The following is a 24,869-nucleotide window of genomic DNA, read 5'->3' on the forward strand; positions in this document are numbered from 1 at the left end:
CAATCCTCCCCCAGTTCTTCTAAACTTCAGTGATTACAGACCCACAGCCATCAAATGCTCCTCATATGCTAACCTTCTCGTTCCCAGAATCATTCTCGTGTACCTCCTCTGGACTCTCTCCGATGCCAGTAGGGACACAAAACTGCTCACTGTACTCCAAGTGTGGTCTGATCAGTGCCTTATTCAGCCTCAGCATCACATCCTTGCTCTTAGATTCTAGTCCTCTCGAAATTAATGCTAACATTGCATTTGTCTTCCTTGTCACTGACTCAATCTGCAAGTTAACATCTAGGGAATCCTACACAAGAACACCCAAGTCCCTTTGCACCTCTGATTTTTTACATTTCCTCCCGGTTTAGAAATTAGTCTTTTCCTTCACTCCTTCTACCAAAGTGCATGTCCATACACTTCCCTAGACTATATTTCATCTGCCACTTCTTTGCCCATTCTCCCAAAATGTTCAAGTCCTTCTGAAGACTTTCTGCTTCCTCAACGTTATCTGCCCTCCGCCTATCTTTATGCTGTCGGCAAACTTGGCCACAGTTCTGTCATGCAAATCGTTGACATAGAATGTAAAAAGAAGCAGTCCCAATACCGACCCATGCAGAACACCATCCAGAATAAGCCCCCTTTATCCCGACTCTTCGCCTCCTGTCAATCAGCCAATCTTCTGTCCCTGCGGGTATCTTTCCTGTAATACCATGATTTCTTATCTTGTTAAGCAGCCTCAAGTGTGGCACCTTGTCAAAGGAAGCCTGAAAATCCAAGCAAACAACATACACAATGACTCTCCTTTCTCTATCCTGTCTGCTATTTCCTCTAAGAATTCCAACAGATTTGTCAGGCAAGATTTCCCCTTAAGGAAACTATGCTGACTTCGGCCTACTTAACCATGCCCCTCCAAGAAACCCAAAACCTCATCCTTAAAAATGGATTCCAACTTTTCCCCAACCACTGAAATCAGGCTAACTGGCCTATAATTTACTTTCTTCTGCCTCCCTCCCTACTTAGAGTGGAGTGAAATTTGTAATTTTCCAATTCTCCTGAACCATTCCAGAATCTAGAATAGATCTAGAGAAAATGCTTATACATCTGTGTACACACAGCCATCAAGAATCTTTGCCCTTAAGGCAAAAGTCTTAGATCTGACTACTGCTGATGACTCTGACTCTGACCTCTTTACTTAGAGATGTCATTGGGTGAGCCTTCAATCTTAGATGACCCTCCCCCAGACTGCAATTACCACAAATCAGGCCTTGGAGGCATCTTCGCAGGTATCATCTCCTGCGAGAGACCCAAAAAAACCTGACACCTCCACTGACATATGGGCCAATTACCCCCGCTCTCAGGCAAAAAGCTTTGAGGAAGCGGTCAAAAATGACCCACACTTGCAAGATATTATCACTCAACAAGACCCAAAGAAACTCCCTTTCCCAGTTATAACTTTTTGAGTCATAAAAGCACAGAGGTGCTTCAAAGGTAGGCTCAAAATTATAAATACTTTGTCAGTTTTGGAGCACAAGATGACTGGCACCTCCACAATCTCTTCAGCCACCTCTTTCAGAACCCTGGGGTGCAGTCCATCAGGGCCAGGTGACTTCTCTACCTTCAGACCTTTCAGCTTCTCAAGAACTTTTCTCTTTAGAAACTACTCACCCTGCCTCTCGGCCCTCTTAAATTGCTAGTGAATTGCAGTCCACAGTGAAGACTGATGCAATATACTTACTTGTCATTTATTCTTATCCCCCATTACTACCTCTCCAGTGACATCCGACATCCATTCTCGCCTCTTTTACTCTTCATACATCTAAAATAACCTGGTATCCTCTTTAAGATTTTTGGCTTACTTACCATCATATTTCATCTTTATTCTGCATTATGTTCGTATTTTTTCCTTGCACTACCTCAAGGTACTGATGTAGTAAAATGATCTGAAGTAATAAGACACTTGTTTCTCTCTGAATCTTGCTACGTGACAATAATAAACCCATTTACCCATTGACTGGCCTCTCAAAGTCCAACCCTACATCTCCATCGGGTAAGGCTGGCCAACAGGGCTCTGGTGCATCTGTACAGGCCAATCCCTTGTACAGTGGATTGCAGAGGCATTGATGAACTCCAACCACACCATTGATTTCCGAGGACGATGGAGATGGGAGGCCATCAATGGCCTTGGCTCCACTGAGGAGCTAAGGGCTCAAGACAAGTCGAACAGTTTACCAGCTTTGATGGCCTCCTTCAGCGTCAGAAGAAATAAACGCCGTGAGGAATTCTTCGGTGGGCGGCACAATAGCAGTTAGCGCAACGCTTGGGAGCTGTGAGATTGGGGTTCGATTCCCGCCACCATCTGTAAGGAGTTTGTGCCTCCTCCCTGTGACTGTGCAGGTCTCCTCCAGGTGCTCTGGCTTCCTCCCACAGTCCAAAGAAGTGCGGTTAGGGTTAGTGAGTCGTGGGCAGGCTAGGTTGGCGCCAGGCGCGTGGTGCCAGCATAGCGTGCCCAGAGTTCTCAGCTCGCGGCCTGCCCTGCACAATCTTCACTGAGTAGATTCAAAGCGACACATTTCACTCTAGGTGCCGATGTGCGTGCGATTAATAAATAAATAAAGCTAATCTTCTGGTGTAAAAGTGCTGGATAAAAAGAGATAATGTTACTACATACACTCAACGGCCACTTTATTAGGTAACTCCTGTCCTTCTGTAATAAAGTGGCCACTGAGTTCAAGCAGACACGAGGAAATCTGCAGATGCTGGAAATTCAAGCAACAACACACACAAAATGCTGCTGGAACACAGCAGGCCAGGCAGCATCTATAGGGAGAAGCACTGTCGACATTTTGGACCAAGACCCTTCCCACTGTCGACGTTTCGGGCTGAGACCCCAAAATGTCGACAGCGCTTCTCCCTATCGATGCTGCCTGGCCCGCTGCGTTCCACCAGCATTTTGTGTGTGCTGACTGAGCGACTGTTCGTGGTCTCCCGCTGCTGAAGCCCGTCCACTTCAAGGTTCGACATGTGGTGCATTCCGAGATGCTCCTCTGCACACCACTGTTGTAACGTGTGGTTATTTGAGTTCCTGTCAGCTTGAACCAGTCTGGCTACTCTCCTCTCACCTCTCTCATTAACGAGGCATTGTCACAGGTAAAAGGCAGAGAACTGCCACTCACGGGAATTTTTTTTTGTTTATCTCACCACTCTCTTTAAACTCTAGAGACTGTTCTGTGTGAAAATCCCAGGAGATCAGCCATTTCTGAGATACTCAAACCACCCCATCTGGCACCAACAATCATTCCAGTCGAAGTCACTTAGATCACATTTCTTCCCCCATTCTGAACAACAGCTGAACCTCTTTGACCACGTCTGCATGCTTTTGTGCATTGAGTTGCTGCCACATGATTGGCTGATCAGATATTTGCATTAACAAGCAGGTGTACCTAATAAAATGGCCACTGAGTGTATAAAGCATTTAAAGTGCTGATTGGGAATCTAGCAAACGGAAGCCCAGCCACCCGGTGTTCGGACTGGGATTAGTGTGTTGCAGAAGGTTTCAATGGACTGCTCGTGTGCTGAGTTCCCAGATCCAAGGGAGCTCATTGAAGCGATGCCCGACTTCGGGTGACTGACCCCAGGTTACACAGGCTTCAGATGATGCCGGGACTCCATGAAGGAAAAAGTCAGCGACAACAGAAGAGGGAGATTACCGCTGCATTCAGCGAGGGCCGCCGTGACATCTCCAGCGACGAGGAAATCGGTGACGCTCATCGTAAACCTGGTAACGGGAAGCGAGCAGACTTAGTGCACCTGGAATGAGCATTGTCACATCGAGCGGAGGCACGAGAGACCGCAGCATGCTGGAATCTGGAGCAGCGCACAGTCTGCTGGAGGGACTCAGCGGGCCGAGCAGCGTCTGTGGTAGTCAGACCCGAAACGTCGGCAATTCACTGAGCTCTGCAGAGGCCGCTCGACCTGCCGAGCACCTCCAGCAGACTCTTTCGTTAAGCTGCAGCGCACATTTCGTTTCAGAGTAACACCCACAAAATGCTGGAGGAACTCCGGAGGCCAGTCCTGGTGAGGGTTCTTGGCCTGAAACCTCGACAGTTTCTTCTCCACAGATGCTGCCTTTCCTGCTGAGTTCCACCAACATTTTGTGTGCGTTACCCTGGATTTCCAGCGTCTGCAGATTCTCTTGTGTTTATTTATGTTGTATTATTTGTTAAATAAATTCCTCTGAGCTCCTGACAATCGGCCACTGACTCTCCCCACAAAGGTCTCCCTGTTCCACTCCCTGCTGCTTTATTAGAAATCAACACTCAAAGCCGGAAACAGCAACAGAAAACACGGGAGAACCTCAGCAAGTCAGGCAGCATCTGCGGAAAGAGAAACAGTCCACACTTCGGGTCCGCGGCTGGTTCAGCCCTCCCTGCGTGAAGTCTGTTTTCCCTTCCTACCTCACCAACCTCTAAAAAACATCGCAGGGAGCATCCCCTAAGTTCTGGGCAACTTTACCTCTCTGGGGCAATTGAAGACAAAACTCTCTGAGCATTTAATCAGCTCCTGCTCCACAGAAAGTTCACACTGGATTCGAATCTGAAAAATTCCAAAGACAATTCTTCCATGCAAACAATAAAACAGCAGAATGATACGTTTCAGATCAATTAGAAACAGTACTTACACTCTCTTGCCGTTCTGTGACTGAGGAAGGCAGCTGTGGGTTGAACGCTTGTGTGCTTTCTGATCACACCTTGCACTTATATACCGCAGGGACTGCCTCCGTTTTTTTCAAACACAATTATAAGCAGGAGGAGACCAGTACCATGAAAAACAGTTAGGATGATTTCAGAATGGGTCCGTTACAGTCTGAATGCACTGTGTTTACACTGCAGACAAAGCTGAACGGGACAGGGTGTTGAGGGGCAGTGAACGGTCGAGGCATCCCTGCTTCCTCTTGCCCAGAGCAGTCAGTGTCTACAAGCCAACGAAAGCTGCCAACAAAGACAAGAACGCTAAAGAGCTCAGACATTCAAGCAGCTTCTGTGGTTAATGATTTAGTCTTAGGGACCCTTCCTCAGAAAAGATAAAAAGTGATCTCACATCTGACAGTGAGGCACTCCCTCAGTACTGACCCTCTGACTGTGATACAATCGCTCAGTACTGTCCCTCTGACAGTGAGGCACTCCCTCAGTACTGACCCTCTGACTGTGATACAATCGCTCAGTACTGTCCCTCTGACAGTGAGGCACTCCCTCAGTACTGACCCTCTGACAGTGATACACTCCCTCAGTACTGTCCCTCTGACAGTGTGACACTCCCTCAGTACTGTCCCTCTGACGGTGTGGCACTCCCTCAGTACTGTCCCTCTGACGGTGAGACACTCCCTCAGTACTGTCCCTCTGATGGTGAGGCACTCCCTCAGTACCATCCCTCTGACAGTGAGACACTCCCTCAGTACTGACCCTCTGACAGTGATACACTCCCTCAGTACTGTCCCTCTGACAGTGTGGCACTCCCTCAGTACTGTCCCTCTGACGGTGAGACACTCCCTCAGTACTGTCCCTCTGACGGTGAGACACTCCCTCAGTACTGTCCCTCTGACAGTGTGGCACTCCCTCAGTACTGTCCCTCTGACGGTGAGACACTCCCTCAGTACTGTCCCTCTGACGGTGAGACACTCCCTCAGTACTGTCCCTCTGATGGTGAGGCACTCCCTCAGTACCATCCCTCTGACAGTGAGACACTCCCTCAGTACTGACCCTCTGACAGTGATACACTCCCTCAGTACTGTCCCTCTGACAGTGTGGCACTCCCTCAGTACTGTCCCTCTGACGGTGAGACACTCCCTCAGTACTGTCCCTCTGATGGTGAGGCACTCCCTCAGTACCATCCCTCTGACAGTGAGACACTCCCTCAGTACTGACCCTCTGACAGTGATACACTCCCTCAGTACTGTCCCTCTGATGGTGAGGCACTCCCTCAGTACTGACCCTCTGACTGTGATACAATCGCTCAGTACTGTCCCTCTGACAGTGAGGCACTCCCTCAGTACTGACCCTCTGACAGTGATACACTCCCTCAGTACTGTCCCTCTGACAGTGTGACACTCCCTCAGTACTGTCCCTCTGACGGTGTGGCACTCCCTCAGTACTGTCCCTCTGACGGTGAGACACTCCCTCAGTACTGTCCCTCTGATGGTGAGGCACTCCCTCAGTACCATCCCTCTGACAGTGAGACACTCCCTCAGTACTGACCCTCTGACAGTGATACACTCCCTCAGTACTGTCCCTCTGATGGTGAGGCACTCCCTCAGTACCATCCCTCTGACAGTGAGACACTCCCTCAGTACTGTCCCTCTGACACTGAGACACTCCATCAGTACTGTCCCTCTGACAGTGAGACACTCCCTCAGTACCGTCCCTCTGACAGTGAGACACTCCCTCAGTACCGTCCCTCTGACAGTGAGACACTCGCTCAGTACTGTCCCTCGATACTGTCCCTTTTAGTCTGTGGGAAAGTTGCCTTTTCTGTCACGATGTGTGGAGTTGTCAGAACTGGCCACGGCTCGTGAGGGAACAGGCACCTTTCTAGTTTTCTCCAACGCGTAGTGACAGCATGGACCCAGGATCAGCATTCTCTTCAGTATCCGTGGTGCAAGGGCGGCTGCCACTCTCTGTTTATCCACGTACCAATGAATAAGAAGAGTTTGACTGGCCGTAGAGCCGTCAAGCAGAGGATAAGGGCCCTTTACCTTGACCTTTGAACTTCTTTAGCCCTCCATGTCAGTGCCAGACAGTAATCCTGCACTTGCACTGATGCCCGGCCCAAAAGATTCTGCAGATACTGGAAGCCTTGAGTGAAATGCATCCTCTGCATCACCATTTTCACTTGCCATGTGCTGGGGCAGCCCGCAAAGCGTCACCACACCTCTGGCACCAACATAGATGCCCACATTTATTTGTTTTTTTAAAAATCATTTGCTCCATTTGTCTTCTTTTTCACATCAGTTGTTAGTATGGCCTTGTTTACGGAAAGGTAGTTACTGCCTGTTACTGCCCCCAGCACATGGCAAGTAAAAATGGTGACGCGGAGAACGCATTTTGCTGTATGTTTCAATGTTTCAACGTACCTGCGACAAATAAAGTTTATTATTGTGCTGGAAGATCGAGGCAAGTTAGGCAGCATCAATGGAGGGAAATAGACAGTCAATGTTTCAGGACAAGGCCCTTCAACAGGACTGAAATCTACTCTTTATTCTCCTGCATAGACGCTTCTTGAGTTACTGAGTTCCTTCAGCACTTTGTGCATTTTGCTCCCTCACTAATCCTATATCTTATTCTCCCCACATTCCCATCTACTCCCCCCACAGAAGCCACCCTTCAGGGTGCAATTGACAGCAGCCAGTGAGCCTATCAAGCTGCACGTCTCTGAGATGCAGGGGAAAAAGAAACTAAAGCTCCTGAGTGTTCACAGGGAGAACATGCAAACTCCACACAGACAGAACGCAAGGACAGGTTTGAACTGGGTACTTGGAACTGCGGGACAGCTGCTTGACCAGTGTGCAAAGGTATCGCTGGGGGGGGGGCAGTGGGAGTGGAATTGATGTGGGTGGACCTGAAGGCCAGGGGGGGGGGTGGTGAGAGAGAGAGAGAGAGAGAGAGAAGAAAGGGAAAGGGAAAGGGGAAGTGTTCAGAATCAGCTTTAATATCACTGGCCTGTGTCGTGAAATTTGTTAACATCAGCGGCAGTACGTTGCAATTCATGATAAATATAGAAAAAATAAATAAATTACAATAAGTACATATATGTGCGTTAAATAGTTATATTTAAAAATAGGAGTGCAAAACCAGAACTATTAAGAAAGTGAGGTAGTGTTCATGGGTTCAATGTCCATGTAGAAATTAGAAAAAAAATTCTTAACACTTTACTTTCTTATTATTATTGATATATTATTTAGCTTTGTTAATCAGTTATTTGCTAATTTAATTCTTTATTGCACATAATGTCATATTGACTTAATGTATCTGTTTTTGTCAATCTTCAATAATAATTAATAAATAGATTTTACAATGAAAAGGAAATCGGAAGGCAGAGGGAAAGAAGCTTTTTCTGAACTAGTGAGAGAGAGGAGAGGGGGAGAAAGAGAGAGAGAGAAAGAGAGAGGAGGGGATCGAGGACGGGGAAGAGATATCAAGAGAGAGAACAAGAGAAAGGGGGAGTGGGAAAGAAGGAATGAGAAAGAGAGATAGAGAGAAAGAAATTTAGAAAGAAAACAAGAGAGAGAGGAGAGGAAGTGATATCAAGTGAGCTTTAGAGAGGAGGACAGAGATAGGTAGAGAGAAAGAGAGGGGAAGAGGGGGGTAGTCGGGGGGAGAAATTGCAAGAGAGAGTTTAACAGGAGCGGAAGGTCAATGTAATTAAGGCCGAGGTGAGGTTCCAGCTGCAGCTGTTTTTTGCTTACTGACAGCATGACTGGAGGGAATTCTGCACAATTATGTCACCACACAGCTGTGTAATTCATATAATCACACCTGCCAGGATCCTGTAATGAGTTACCCAGGGCAAGGTCACCACAGATGCCCCCTCCGTGAAACGGGCGCCCCAGACAACCGCAATTACGGAACCTGTTCGGGAAAGAGTTTAGGGTGGCCGAAGAAAGGGTTGGGAGGCCGCGGGCGAGGCAGACAGGTTGAACAGGCGGAGCACTGCCCCTGCGCCCTACTTTGCCTCTCAGGGACCGAGGGTGACTGGGCTCTAAAGTTGCTGATGAGGAAGGACAACGTCAGAGCTGCAGTCTCCGATGGGCAGGAGGGGGTAGGGAGGTAGGGTCACTTCAGGAGTAGCTTCTTCCAGTCTGTCATCAGATGCATGAGTGCATGAACACTACCTCATCACACCTTTTTTAACACCACACCCTTATTTTGTATTTTATGTTAATGTTACGTCTTTGTACTGCAAATCAACAGATTTCACATCACTTATGTCAAGTTGCCTGACTTTATCGCACCATCACCGTGAGGCTATCCATCATCATCACTCCTGCTATCTCCTGAGGCATGTTAACGAGCAAAGTCCTTGTAGTGGAGGGTAAATAATCCAGGAAGAGTTAAAATACAGTAAATCAACAGTCTCTCTCCCCCTCTTATCTGTAGCAGATGTTCTTGCCTGTGTTTCATCTCTCTCTCTCTCTCTCTCTCTCATGAGCAGCATAGCAACAGCAATAGCTTGTAGTGGTACGTACTCGTGACACATGACGGTGGTACCCTTGTCACGTGACTGGGGTTGAAGCTGTACTGGACTTGAGGTAATGGTCTTGTGATGGTGGAGTGACGTCATTTTCCCGCCAGTAGAGATCATGTGACAGGTTTTTTTTCACAGGGTGTAAAAGGAAGACCCCACCCTGTGAGGGGGGGCAGTTCGTGGCTGGATTTGCCAAGTTGACTTCATGCCGCTGTGTGATTTAATGTGATGACGCAGTTTAGTTGAAGGATGAAGTTTTATCTAATGCCTAAAGTTTAAAAGGTCATTGCCAGCAGTTTCTTTACAATACTGCTAGTTGAGGATCAGTGGAGTGTGAAGATCGGAGTTCGGGAGTTAAAGACCGAGGAGAATCGATTTTCAATGGTGAAACGGGTTCGACCTTGTTTAATCCTTATTCGGAAGGAATTCGTTGACTGTTCTCGTGTTAATCTCTGCAGGATAGCAGAAAAGATTGAGGACAGTGATAAAGGAAAGGTCAGTGCCTTTAAGCCGTTACGTTTCGTAAATTCTTTGTGGGAAAAGTTCGACTCCAGGGACTGAAGCAAAGCGACGTGAAAGAGAATTTAAATCATCTTGAAAAGTCTCTCCCTTAAATGGACTGTGAGCATTTTGAACTTGTGGCAATACTACTTTAAAGAACTGTTTTTGCAACATCGCTTTAAGAACTGGTTGAGCTGCATCGCTTTAAGAACTGTTTAAGCTGCCGCACAGCAGCTGATTTCCGGTTACGTTAGTGTTTGTTTACTTTTGGGGGGTTTGTTTTCAGTGTTTAATAAACGTGTTATTTGTTATATAAACCCTTGCCTAACTCATATATTTATTGTTGCCTGAATACGTAACAGTAGTTCTCGGGGGCGGGGGAGTGGTTAACTCTGCACCCCATTGTCCATCACTCATAACAAATGTATGCATGTTTTGATAATAAATGTACTTTGAACTTTGAGCAGGTGGCCATGGTGGAATGACAGTTTCTTGGGAAGACGGGATTGAGGAGGTGTTTGAATATAAGAAAGTGCCAGAGACAGGGATGGAGGGCACGAAGAGAGCCTATAGAGGTGGGGTGTAGGGGTTTTACTGGCTGCTCACTGTGCAGAATCTACTCTCTCCTTGGCATTACAGGGGCAGCAAAGAAAAGAGCTATCAGAACATCACAGAGGCTACTGACTATTGCCTATGGACCAAGAGGTGAGACCCATGGACCAGTGCTGCTGGGACACAAGCTGGGGCCTGATCAACCCTGGCTGGGTCACCTCGGTGAGAGCGTCTGACGTTGAAAGACCCGAAACAGCTGATGACCCCAGGTTACATCACTGACGATCTGTCCCAGCACATCCTAGAATAGAAACATAGAAAATAGGTGCAGGAGTAGGCCATTCGGCCCTTCGAGCCTGCACCGCTATTCAGTATGATCATGGCTGATCATCCAACTCAGAACCCTGTACCTGCTTTCTCTCCACGCCCCCGATCCCTTTAGCCACAAGGGCCATATCTAATTTAGAATGTAGCGCAGCATCATGCACACACCAGGTACAATTTACAACGGCCACTCAGCCTACCAACCTGCATGGCCTTTGGGATGTGGGAGGAAAGCGGGGCACACGGAAGAAGCCCACGCAATCACTACAAACACAGGGAAGTCTGCAGGCGCTGGAAATCCAGAGCAACACACGCAAAATGCTGGAGGAACTCAGCTGGTCAGGAAGCATCTACGGAAATGAATAAGGAGTCGACGTTTCTGGCTGGAAGGGGAGAAGATGCCAGGATAAAAAGCTGGTGGGGGGGGGGTGGGGAAAGGAGGATAGCTGGAAGGTGATAGGTGAAGCCAGATGGGTGGGAAAGGTCAAGGGCTGAAGAGGAGAGGAGAGTGGACCGTGAGAGAAAGGAAAGGAGGAGGGGCCCCCCCGGGGGAAGTGATAGGCAGGTGAGAAGAAGTGGGGAATGGGGGAAGGGGGGAAAGTTTGCTCACCGGAAGGAGAAATCGATATTCATACCGTCAGGTTGGAAGGTACCCTGACCGAATATAAGGCTGCTCCTCCCAAATCAATAAGTTTATTAGTTTGTGCACATAGTATTTTAATGCGTAGGAGCTCACACCTCTGGTTCCATCCACAACGACTTTCCAAGCCTTCAGCCACCGTCCAAACCGCCAATGTCCAGTATCCGCCGCCCTGGAGCCGCTGACCGCTCCTCCCACGTCCGTCCTCCTCGCTCGCCTCCTGAAAAAGACCGCGAGCTCGTGGTCAGCTCACACATACAAGATAGCATAACAATCCTCCATTGGCTAGCTCCCCCCTTATCGGCAGTCATAACCCAAACATACCAGGCACAGAAACCCATTACAGCATTAAATAAACATTACAGAGAAGCCATTTCATTATAACAATACAGAGAAGCCATTTTGTTAGCCCAGACAGTTAAAACCAGAGTTACTGGTACCGAGAGCCCCACAGAAGTCTGTGGCACTGAGTCTGGTTCTGCGGCTCAGAAGGGAAGGGGGGAGAAGAGGAGAGTGAGGATAAGGAATGCAGTAGTTAGGAGAAGGGACAGAAGATTCTGTGGGTATGAAAGAGACACTGGAAGGTATGTTGCCTCCCAGGTGCAAGGGTCAAGGAAGTCACAGATCAGGTCCTCAGCATTTTTAAGGGAGAAGAAGAGCAGACAGAAGTCATGGCACATATTGGTACCAACAACATACTTTAGATAGAAAAAGGGACGAGGTCCAGAAGGGTGAAGATAGGGAGCTAGGTAGACAACCAGAAAGCAGTACCACAGAAGTACTCATCTTTAGATTGCTGCCTATGAAAGTAAGGAGAGGATGATTTGGCAGATGAATGGGCGGCTGGAGAATTGTGAGTTTCAGATCTGCAGATCTTCGGGATAAGGTGTGACCTGTACAAAGGGACGGGTTACACATGACACCAAGAGTGAGCAGTGTCCTTGCAGGCAGCTTCGCTAGAACTGTTGGTGGGTGCTCAGGCTAGGTTGCTGGGCAGGTCGGAAGCAGATGATGAAGCGGTTGGTGTAAAGATAGATGCAATGTGTAGAGAGACACATGTGAGGGGGAGTAGGCGGTGGATAAAGCAGAAATGCAGTCAGTTGGATGGGTTGAAACGTGTATAGGTTAATTTGAGAAGTATCAGCAACCTAGAGCATGGATCAGTACTAGAAGCTACGATTTTGTGGCCATTAGAGACTTGGCTGTCCTGGAATAGATGTTGGAACTTCCGAGGTTTAGAAGTTTCAAAGGGGACAGGGAGGGAGGTAAAAGAGACAGGAGAATAGTATTGCTGATCAGGGACAGTATCACAGCTGCAGAAAGGGAGGAATGAGTCGGTGTGAGTGGAAGACAAACACAGGAAGGGAGCAATCACTTTGCTAGGAGTACGCTACAGACTCCCCAGTAGAAACAAAGACACCAAGGAACAGATTGGGAAGAAGATTTTGGAAAGGTGCAAAAATAGCAGGGTTGTTGAAATACTTCCCTAATATTGATTGACACTTCTTTAGGTGGGGCAGAATTTGTTCGGCGTGTCAGGAAGGATTTCAGACACAATATTGGACAGGCCATGCTGGATCTGGTGTTGGGCAATGAACCTGCTGAGGTGTCAGATCTCTCGGTAGGTGAGCATTTTGGAGAAAGAGACCACAACACCCTGAACTTTAGGATAGCCGTGGACAGGGATAGGTGCAGACATCTGGGAAGGTATTTAATTGAGGGAGGGCAAAATATGATGCTATTAGGCAAGAACTTGGGAGCATAAATGGGGAACGGATGTTCTCAGGGAAATGAACAGAAATTTCAAGATTGCTTAGGGACCACTTGAATGGCGTTCTGGTTAGATTTGTCTTATTGACACAGGAAAGGGTGGTAGGGTGGAGGAACTGTGCAAGAAAAGTGGAACATTTAGTCAAGAGGAAGAAGGAAGGTTAAGGTTTAGGAAGCAAAGATGAGACAGGGAACTTGAGAGTCACAAGGTGGCCAGAAAAGAACTTAAGAATGGACTTAGGAGGGCTAGAAGGGGGACATGAGAAGATCTTGGTGAGTAAGATTAAAGAAAATCCTCAAGGTGTTGTACACATCTGTGAAGAACAGGAGGATGAATAGACTGAGGGTAGGACTGACCAAGGATGAAAGAGGAAACATGGGAACATGGGAGTGGAGTTGGAGGGAGTTGGGAAGGCTAGTCACCAGCATTCGCCATTGAGAGGACATTAACGAATGTTAGGTCAGCATAAAATAAGATGATATGCCAGAACATGTCAACATTAAGAAATAGGATGTGCTGAAACTTTAAAAAAAACATTTGGATAAATAAGTCCCCGGGACTGAATGGAATATATCCTGAGTTACTACGGGAAATTGAGGATAGAGACAAGATTGTTGAAATGGGGGACTTCAGCTTCCCTAATATTCATTGACTCTTCTTTCGATCATCCTGGGAATTATAGACCAATAAGTCTTACATCAGTGGTGGGAAACTGTTGGAGAGGATTCTTAGAGACTGGGTTTAAGAGCCTGTGGAGAAATGCATTCTGATTAGGAACAGTCAGCATGACTTTGTGAGGGGTAGGTCATGCCTCACGGGCCTGAGAGAACCTCTCAAGGATGTAACAAACCAAACTGATGAAGGTAGAGCAGTGGATGTGGTGGATATAGATTTTAGTAAGGCATTCAATAAGGTTCCCCATGGTAGGCTCTTTCAGGAAGTCAGGTGGGGTGGGGAGAATCCTAGGAAACTTGGCTGAATTGATTCAGGATTGGCTTGCCTACAGAAGACAGAAGGTTGTTGACATGTATTAATAGGTATAGATGAATGCAAGTATATTTTTAAACCAATAATTATGAATATTATCACTGCCAGTACTTTTCCAGTTGTGGGTATTTTTCATAATCACGTTTAGAATATCCATTGTAAATGTAGGTGTTTGCATTTCTTTAACTGTGTGTGTGTGTGTGTGTTCTTTTTCCTCCCTAATCCAGCTTGCTTCTTGATTGTGCTTTGCCCTGTTTGACCAGGTATTTGACCAAAGGTTCATTATCTCTGTGTTTGTTGGTGATTCTGTGCTAAAGGTTGAGGACATTTTGGTGAGTTGAATTTAGTCTCAAAGTCCTGCATAAGCATGTGTCATTGTTCCGGAACTGATCACTTTCTTCGTCTGGCACATTTTGTGTACCTTTTTTGTCTGGCTTTGTATGTACCAAGCTTTTGTTTAGTGTATCTATGAATTCTACAATGCTTTTGTTAGGTTGGTGATATATTGTTATGGATCTGATATTTGCCTAGTATTTCCTTAGCTTTTCTCCAAACTTTCTTGCTCATGTTATCCATCTTATACTCCATAAGGTGGGCTATTTCTACTCTTAAAATTGCAATTTTGTTTCTTAATCTCCTCTGCCATTTCAGTGTTCTCATTTCATTACCCAGTTTTGGGTTTCTATTAATGAGTGCCTCTATTTTGGAGCCATTCCACTGCACTGCCGTTAGTGCTGTACTGTATGTTACTGTGTGTAGTTCTTCAAATGATTCAAGTTTTCCTAAATACTGTGGTAATATAATATTGTTGAGGTATTAACAAATTTTTGCAAACTTTGATGACATGTTTTGTTTTGGCACGTGGGGTCAATTTGTTGGGTCAGTGTTATTATTATTATTATTATTATTATTTCTTATTTTGTATTTGCACTGTTTGTTGTCATTTACGCACTGGTTGTCCATCCTGTCGAAGGCAGACTTACATTGATTCTATTGTGTTTCTTGTATTTACTGTGCATGCCTGCAAGAAAATGTATCAGGGTAGTATATTGTGATATATATGTACTTTGATAATAAATTTATTTTGAACTTTTGAACATTTTTACCAAATCCCCAGGATTTGCCTTGCGTAAATGCTATTCCACTACTCACCAGCAGTGGGCACAGGAGAGCTGTACTGGTGCGGGCATTCTGCGAGACGCAATTCTCAGTCAGGTTTATTATCACTGACATTGGTCGTGAGAATTTGTTGTTTTGCAGCAGTGGTACAACTCAAGACATTAATAAAATAGTATAAGTTACAAAATAAACGAATCGTGCAAAAGATGAATAACGAGGTAGTATTCATGGGTCCATGGACTGTTCAGAAATCTGATGACAGAGGGGAAGAAGCTATTCCTAAAACATTGCAAGAGCCTTAAAGCTCCTGTTCCTTCTCCCCAATGGCAGAAACAAGAAGAGGTATGTCCCAGATAGTGAGGGCCCTTCATATGGGTGCTCCTTTCTTGAGGCTCCACCTCTTGAGGAGGACCTCAGTGGTCAGGAGGGTTGTGGTGGGATGGAACTGGCTGAGTCTACAGCCCTCTGTAGATGAAATCATATTAGACCAAGACCCACAGTCTTTATCTCACAGGATGTGGACATTAGTCACAGGACCAGCATTGATTGCCCTGGACACACGCAGGAAGATGTTATTCAGTCGCAGCACAGTCCACGTCACTGGGCTATGGTCCAGTTTTGCCTCTGTAATGTTACACATTCGTGGTTGATATCACGAAGACTTACTGGCCATTGCTGGAATCAGTGAAGAGCCAAAGGTATTCCTCCCTGTCCCTTCCCTGAAGGACCTTAGTGAACTGGTATTTTACTGATCATTGAAGTTCAAAGTAATTTTTTTTATTATCAAAGTACATATATGTTAATGGTATGGCACTGAGGAGTGCAGTAGAACAGAGGGATCTAGGAATACAGATACAAAATTCCCTGAAAGTGGCGTCACAGGTAGATAGGGTCGTAAAGAGAGCTTTTGGCACATTGGCCTTTATAAATCAAAGTATTGAGTATAAGAGTTGGAATGTAATGGTGAGGTTATATAAGGCATTGGTGAGACTGAATTTGGAGTATTGTGTGCAGTTTTGGTCACTGAATTACAGGAAGGATATTAATAAGGTTGAAAGAGTGCAGACAAGGTTTACAAGGATGTTGCCGGGAATTGAGAAACTGAGTTACAGAGAAAGGTTGAATAGGTTAGGACTTTATTCCCTGGAGTGAGGGAGAATGAGGGGTGATTTGATAGAGGTATATAAAATTATGATGGGTATAGATAGAGTGAATGCAAGCAGGCTTTTTCCACTGAGGCTAGGGGAGAAAAAAACAGAGGACATGGGTTAAGGGTGAAGAGGGAAAAGTTTAAAGGGAACATTGGGGGGGCTTCTTCACGCAGAGAGTGGTGGGAGTGTGGAATGAGCTGCCAGATGAAGTGGTAAATGCAGGCTCACTTTTAACATTTAAGAAAAACTTGGACAGGTACATGGATAAGAGGTGTACGGAGGGATATAGTCCAGGTGCAGGTCAGTGGAACTAGGCAGAAAAATGGTTCGGTATACCCAAGAAGGGCCAAAAGACCTGTTTCTGTGCTGTAATGTTCTATGGTCTATGTCATCACATACAACCCTGAGATTAATTTTCCTGTGGGCATACTCAACAAGTCTATAGAATAGTAACTTTAATAGAATCACTGAAAGTCTACCCAACTAGGACATTCAACCAGAATGCAGAAGACAACAAACATAAATAAATAGCAATAAGTAAGGAGAACATGAGATGAAGGATTGTTGAAATTGGTTGTGGAAATATATGAAATTCCCAGCTGTAATGGGGCAAGCTGATTATTTGTTCTAGCCCCCCCAGATTTTTGTACCCATAACAAGCCTATCAAAGTTCAGGCAACCTGCTCCCCCTTTTGTCCCCTTTCTCTCTCCTCCTGATTTATCTAGTTCATCCTACCATCACTCATCAGTGTCTCTTTCCTCTCCCCCACCCTCTCCATCTGCCCATCACCCACACACTCCTTCCCTACCCATCAGTTCTCACCTGCCCGCTCCACCTCAGTTCCTAGATTCCACACTCCACCTACTTCTACTATCAGATTCCACCATCTGCTGCTGTTCATTGCCCCCACCCGTCACCTTCGAGCCTCTATGGCTATTCCTGCTTTCTCCTCCTCTGTCTACCTGTAACCCTCCTCACTTAGAGGTCTTGCTCCACTCCTTCCCTACCTCTTAATGCTTGCTACCCTCCCCTCAATCTGTCACTCCAGATGAAGGGTCTTTTCCTGAAATGTCAATTGTCCATTTCCTTCCAGAGATGCTGCCTGACCCACTGAGTTGCTCCAGCTCCAGATGGGTTGCTCCAGGTTCTAGAGCCTCTTATGCACTGTTCCCACTAAGCTGCACGGCCGCGCAATAGCCGGAATGCTCCCACGCACATAGCCTTTTGTTGCCACGCGGCTAGAATTTTAATTTATGTACAATGAGAGCGTTGTCTCAAAAATATTGCAGCGATACTGAGATTTCAAAATTTCCAAAAAAGTTAAAACTGGTTCAATAAAGACATTCACTGGTATGTTGAACTATGTGCTTAGAAACAAAGAATTTGAAGAACAGACAATTCATGTTGACGTCGTTGGAACATTTCAAGCTTCTAGTGCTGACTACGAATGTGGATTCAGTTTTATGAATTTAATCAAATGTAAATTCAGAGACAGACTAGAAGTGGAACATTTGGATGGTCTAATGACGGTGAAGATTTATCTTTCATCTGGATACGAAATTAATCTGGATGATGCTTATAGTCAATGGATTTGTAATAAAGACAGATGAGAAAAGGTTTATGAAACGTGTAAGGATTTCTTTGTTGTACTTTATTTTATTACAGCCTTCAATTAATAAATAAAATCAAAAGAATGTGAGTTTTCAATTTTCATTCTAAATATTCATGGTATGTATTTAGCAAAACAAAATATGTAAAATCTGCACGGTTTTCAGGCCACGTAACAATTTCTTGCTCAGAGCAATGGATGGACTCTGTAGTTCATGTTATGATGTGTTTCCAGTTTCTGGCTGTGATTTTTGTGTTGCTATTTTGTGCGATTTTTGATCGGAGTGGACTGGCTCTGCGGCCTGCAATCAACAAACAACACAGTGCTAGATTAAACTGAACATTCCTGGGCTGTTTCAATGACTTTGTGGTTTGATGTTTTATATTCTGTGTTTTATCACTCATTTTTGCGATTTGTTCTTTTTTTTTGCATGTTGGGGGTTTGATGTTTTCCTTTGAACAGGTTCCATGGTGTTTCTTTGCTTCGTCACTGTCTGTGGGGAAGATGAATCTCAGAGTTGTATACCGCATACATACTTTGATAATAAATGTACTTAGAATCTTTGGTCTGCGCAGCTGGTTAAAAATACAGGGAACATTGCTCTTGTGTGTCCACGGTCCTATTATACACTGGGTGAAACATCGCGGCTGAGTTGCTGGACCAAAAATGCAGAGAATAAGGATCAAATCCCATCAGGACAGTTTCAGAACATGAACTTCTTTTCAAAAGCATAAAAATGAGGAACTGACCTTCGTCTCTCTCTAAGGCTGTTGAAATATCATGAGTACCCATCCGGTTCAAAGACATCTCGTTAGACCATAAGATCACAAGACATGGGAGCAGAATTAGGCCATTTGGCCCATCGAGTGCTCCACCATTCTGTCATGGCTGAATTATTATCTCTCTCAGCCCTGTTCTCTTGCCTTCTCCTGACCAACCGAGAACCTATCAAACTCCAGTCTAAAAATACTCAAGGACGCGACCTCCACAGCCCTTCCAGGTACATTGTCGAGGACTGATAGTTCACCCTATTGAAGGATTTTCTGACATCGATCGCTGAGACAGAGATCACAGTGTCACTGGATGCTGCCGAGTTTCGTATAGGTGTAGTGTCATCCTCCCTTCCAAAGTGTGCATAAAAAGTATTGAGCTCATCAAGGCCATTAGGTTTTACCTTGTGGGAAGTAGTGGCATTAAACCCTATCACAGCTGACGTGCATCTGATTGTGTCTTTAAGTTCAAACAGAATTGTCTTTTCACTCTTACTCTTTATTTCTTTATTTTTTAATTTTTATAAATCATCATTATCACTATGTGCCATGCTGTATGACAATATCACTATGCGCCATGCCGTGTGACATCATCATTATGTGTCATGCCGTATGACATGGGCAACCATAGTCTTGACCATGCCTGTTCCTTCTACAAAGGTTTGCCATTGCCTTCTTCTGGGCAGAGTCTTTACAAGGTAGGTGACCCCAGCCATTATCAATACTCTTCAGAAGTTGTCTGCCTGGCGTCCGTGGTCACGTCACCAGGACTTGTGATTGTGCCTCAGCTGTTCATACGACCACCACCACTTGCTCCCATGGTTTTACGTGACCCTGATCAAGGGGCAAAGCAGCTGCCACACCTTGCCCAAGAGTGACTTGCAGGCTAGTGGAGGGAAGGAGCTCCTTACACCTCCTTTGGTAGAGACACATCTTCACCTTGCCGGTAATACCTGCAAGGAATTTAATCTCGAAGTAGTATATAGTAAGTGTGTTGCCTTTATGGCATGTGTTTAGTTTATAATATTTTTGCTTAGTAATTCATTTGTTAGCATTTTCTAGTTAAAGTTAGGATTGTTTAAAGTAAATTAGTTGTCTGTGATACATCACGGCATGTGATGATGTCACATCCGGTTTCGCCGCGTCTTGTGGGAAAATACCGGTTTGGAGAAACGGGAAGGAGGGGGCTCACATGTGCGAGATCAGCGCAAGAAAAGTTGTCTTCTACACATTAGAAACATAGTGGAGCAACGCCGTAAGTTCATGAGATAATTGATATGTTGAATTAAAATGTTAACGCCGATTCCGTTAAAAGTAATGACGGTCGATAAGGTTTATGTTTTCATTAGTTAAAGAGTTGCGGATAGTTCATGTTGAAGAGTATTTAAAGCAGTCAATGGCGTAGGTAGATTCTGACTGTATGCTGCACTTTAATGTAGTTGTTGTAGGTTTACTTTTGCAAGTATTTACGATGTACATGTGATATCAAGAAGGAAACAAATACTGTACAAATCTTGTACTGTTTTATCAACAGTTTTCACCATACGTTAATGAGGAAGAGTGAACAGTAAACGGTTAATCTTACTGCGATCTTGTTTTCATTGACTATGGTTTACCTCGGTGTTTCGTTCGGCGTTCCGTTACACCCGAGCGAGAACACTACAGTAAGATATACACACTTTGATAACAAATTTACATTGACTTTGACTATCCTTCAGTAGATGGTACCAGGGCTTCTTGTAGATTTCGGTTTCGACGTTCTTGAACTCCGCAGACCTAACCCTCAGCAGACTCCAGCGCTGCCGGTTTGGGAAGTTGCCGTATGTTCCCGAAGGAATCCACGCAATCCACACAGGTCTTGATGAAGTTAGTGACGGCTGTGGCATATTCACTCAGATATGAGGTGCAATCCCTGAATATGGTGCAGTCCACTGATATACAACAGCTCCTCTGCCTCTTTCGACCACACCTGCACTGTCCTCGTTGCCGGTGCCGCGGCCCGCAGTCTCTGCCAGGAGGAGAAGCGCAGCCAGGCGATTGGACTTGATGGTTGTGAAACCAGGATTGTGTTGGCTTCTCTGGCTCTGCAGGTGACATGTTGGCGGTGATGCGTCCGGCTTCTTCAAGCTAGTCTGGTTGAAGTCTCCCTTGATCGTGTTGTAACTGTCGATCACAGTGCTCAACTCCTCTGGTGCCAGCCTGACGTTGGCCAGGGAGTGATGGAGGAGGACTCCCTCAGCTGATAGAACAGACAACACACGGGGGAGCAGGACTGGGACAGAACCACCACATCTGTGCACAGCACTCATGAAGCAAATGCTGCCACCTCTGTCTTTACCTGACACCACCGTCCAGTCCACGCGGTGGATGATGAAGCCCTATGGCTGGAGTGGAGTACTGGGGCTGAGCCAAGTCTCCGTGAAGCAGACAGTGTGTGCAACAGTCCCCAATGTCGCTCTGGTCCTGTAGCCTTTAGTGTAATTTCCAGAGACTACATAACATTGTTCAGGAAGATGGAGGTGGGGTTCTAACGCCCCTGCATTTCTGTTTTATCTCCCCACCAACAACACCCACTCCCAACCTCCTCCTTGCAGCCACGTTCCCTGAGATAATGGAGACATCCCGGAACTTGCAGCTGCTTCACTCACTCCATGGTGGCCTGGATTCCTGGGTCTGCAGGTTCCGAAATCCCTAGCTGTTTGAATTAACCCAAAACAGTGTTACTACAGTGTACCTGCCTGCAGTTGTAAAGGGATTACAGTCGATTCCGGTTAACTGGGACACATCAGGACCAGTACACTTAATGTTACTGTAGTGTACTAGCCTGCATAGGTCCCACATAGAAGATTGGTGGGTAAAATCAAAGCTCAGGGCATTGGGGGGAAGACATTGACTTGGATAGAAAACTGGTTGACAGATAGAAAGCAAAGGGTAGCGGTGAATGGGTGTTTCTCGGAATGGCAGGTGGTGACTAGTGGGGTGCCACAGGGCTCGGTATTGGGACCACAGCTGTTTATGATTTACGTCAACGATTTAGATGAAGGCATTGAGAATAACATCAGCAAGTTTGCTGATGATACTAAGCTGGGTGTCAGTGTGACTTGTGATGAGAATGTTAGGAGAATTCAGGGTGACTTGGATAGGCTGGGTGAGTGGGCAGATACGTGGCAGATGAAGTTTAATGTGAATAAGTGTGAGGTTATCCACTTTGGGAGTAAGAACAGGAAGGCAGATTATTATCTGAATGGTGTAAAGTTAGGTAAGGGAGAAATACAAAGAGATCTAGGAGTCCTTGTTCATCAGTCACTGAAGGTGAATGAGCAAGTGCAGCAGGCAGTGAAGAAGGCTAATGGAATGTTGACCTTTATTACAAAGGAAATTGAGTACAAGAGCAAGGAAATCCTCTTACTTTTGTACAGGGCCCTGGTGAGACCACACCTGGAGTACTGTGTACAGTTTTGGTCTCCAGGGTTAAGGAAGGAAATCCTGGCTGTAAAGGAAGTGCAACGTAGATTCACGAGGTTAATTCCTGGGATGTCAGGACTGTCTTATGCAGAGAGGTTAGAGAGACTGGGCTTGTACACGCTGGAATTAAGGAGATTGAGAGGGGATCTGATTGCAACATATAAGATTATTAAGGGATTGGACAAGATAGAGGCAGGAAATATGTTCCAGATGCTGGGAGAGTCCAGTACCAGAGGGCATGGTTTGAGAATAAGGGGTAGGTCATTTAGGACAGAGTTAAGGAAAAACTTCTTCTCCCAGAGAGTTGTGGGGTGTGGAATGCACTGCCTCGGAAGGCAGTGGAGGCCAATTCTCTGGATGCTTTCAAGAAGGAGCTAGATAGGTATCTTATGGATAGGGGAATCAAGGGATATGGGGACAAGGCAGGAAACGGGTATTGATAGTAGATGATCAGCCATGATCTCAGAATGGCGGTGCAGGCTCGAATGGCCGAATGGTCTACTTCTGCACCTATTGTCAATTGCAGATTTCAGTTGTAGTGGCTTGTAAAGGGAGTATTTGATAGGCCCCCCCCCTTAGGAGCTGTACTCAAAATGTCACCCCTCCCTGATGTCTGTTTTACACAGAAGACTCCAGAGGAACTCAATGGGTTAGGCAGCATCTGTCGAGTGAAATATGCTGTTGACTTTTCGGTCTGAGATCCTTCATCACCCTTCATCTGACCCAAAAATTCGACTGTCCATTTCCCGTACCTAATTAAAGTACAGGAAGTGCACTGAGTGTATGTTCATGGTCTTCTGCTGCTGTAGCCTATCCACTTCAAGGTTTGACATTCTTAACATAGTAGTGGAATTTCAAGGTTGTATACTGCATAAAAACTTCGATAATAAATGTATTTTAAATCTTTGAATGGTCTGACAGCTTTTCCAGTCTTTCTCTCCCTCACACGTCCTTGTCTTTATCTCCAGCTCTTAACACTATTTGTGATCCAGCTTAGAAAAGATTTCCACTTACACAAAGAAATCGCCTCCTTTTAAACTCTTCAAGATCCCTCCAAAACTTTAGCATAACTTCCACCCCAGTGCTTTTCCATCCCCTAGTGGTACCTGCTTATCTCTTCTGACCTTTGACCTGGGCACATGACTCAGAGAGAACGACAACTGTCCATGAGGAAACCGTTCTTCACCAGTACCTAATCAAAAGGACATGCGTGTCTCCAGATTATAATCACATTCATTGTGTTAGAAATTTCCATTTGGTGTTACACATTTTAGCATTTACAAAGGAGGAATCAAGTTCAACTCTTTCTTTACACCCAATCTCTTGATTCCTCATTGGTAAAGGAAAGAAAAAGTAAAGAAAAGTAAAATCAAGATGAAAGTAACACACTACGTGAACAAAAGAGATTCTGCAGATGCTGGCGATCCAGCGTAACACAACTCAAAATGCTGGAGGAACTCAGCAGGTCGGGGGGGGCATCTATGGAGGGGAGAAAATGGTCGACATTTCAGCCTGGGATCCCTCATCAGACCTGATAATGGAACTTGGTATGAAACATCGACTGTTTACAGAACGGTGCAAAAGTCATAGGCACTCTATATAGCTAGGTTGCCTAAAAGCTTTGTACCATACTGTATTTGCCAGCACGGAGCGGAGAGCGAGTTTGTAAATCTGGTGGGAGCAAAGGATGTTGGGAATGGTGATGGTAGAGTGCCATGGGCACGGTGTGGACAGGTGGCAGAGAAGGAGTGCCAGGGGAAAGTGGTGGTTGTGGCACGGGTACAGACACACCCAGCCCTGAGACACCGGGCAGGGTCATTTGATTCCAAATGATCATTACAGAATGTCCCTCTGGTGCTGCCTGCTGCCTTCCTCTTTTCCCAACCAAGATTCCCCTCTCCCTGCCCCCTTCCCATTCTCGGTCCACAATGGAGACCCACATCAGAATCGGGTTTATCATCACTCACATAGGTCATGAAATTTGGTTTTTTTTGTGCGACAGCTGTACAGCGCAATACACAAAATTACAACAGTACTGTGCAAAAGTCTCAGGCACCCTAGATATACATATGTACCCAAGCCTTTGCATAGTACTGTATTCCCCTCCATAGATGCTGCCTGACCTGCTGAGTTCTTCCAGCATTTTGTGTATGCATTACATTACATTAATAAACTAGATGTAAATTGAGTATAAATGTTAAACAGCGGGGGTTATAATAATGTGGGTTCCATATGGGAAGGAAATCAGACAATATAGAGGAGATCTGGCACTGCAAGCATCTGAACGTAAGGTTTTAAGCTAAAATAAACTGCTCTACAAACACAACAAACATTACAATTACAAGATATGACAAGATCCCAAGCCAGGGGTGTTTCTGGATCTTGGTTTCCCCCAGTCCCAAAGCTTATCCCAAAAATCTGATTTGGATCTTGCATTATGTGGTGAGAAGTGATTGAATTAATAACATTGAAGAGGAGCCTGTAGGGGCAGAATGACCGTAATATGACAGCATTATTAGGTACCTCCCGTAACTATAAAGTGGCCACTGAGTGTATGTTCATGGTCTTCTGCTGCTGGAGCCCGTTCCCTTCAGGGTTCGATGTGTTGTGTGTTCAGAGAAGCTCTTCTGCACACAGCTGTTGTGATGTTACTGTTGCCTTCCTGTCAGCTTGAACCAGTCTGGTCATTCTCCTCCGACCTCTCTCAGTGACAAGACATTTTCGCCCCCCGGAACTGCTGACGCTCACCGG

General features: G+C 45.6%; 1 protein-coding gene across 1 annotated transcript in view; it reads right to left on the reverse strand.

Moving 5' to 3' along the window:
* The window catches only part of LOC132382760 (parvalbumin, thymic-like), a 44,869-nt gene that overhangs the window by 8,932 nt on the left and 11,068 nt on the right, over positions 1–24,869 (reverse strand). The window contains exons 2-5 of the mRNA XM_059953219.1: positions 11,344–11,465; positions 4,670–4,979; positions 4,504–4,584; positions 3,699–3,766 (exon numbers count right to left, since the gene is read on the reverse strand). Of these exons, the coding sequence (XP_059809202.1) occupies positions 3,699–3,759 (61 nt within the window). The 5' untranslated portion in view covers positions 3,760–3,766; positions 4,504–4,584; positions 4,670–4,979; positions 11,344–11,465. The remainder of the gene's footprint in view (positions 1–3,698; positions 3,767–4,503; positions 4,585–4,669; positions 4,980–11,343; positions 11,466–24,869) is intronic.

The sequence above is a fragment of the Hypanus sabinus genome, chromosome 29, assembly GCF_030144855.1.
Source record: "Hypanus sabinus isolate sHypSab1 chromosome 29, sHypSab1.hap1, whole genome shotgun sequence".
In the NCBI taxonomy this organism is placed as follows: Eukaryota; Metazoa; Chordata; class Chondrichthyes; order Myliobatiformes; family Dasyatidae; genus Hypanus; species Hypanus sabinus.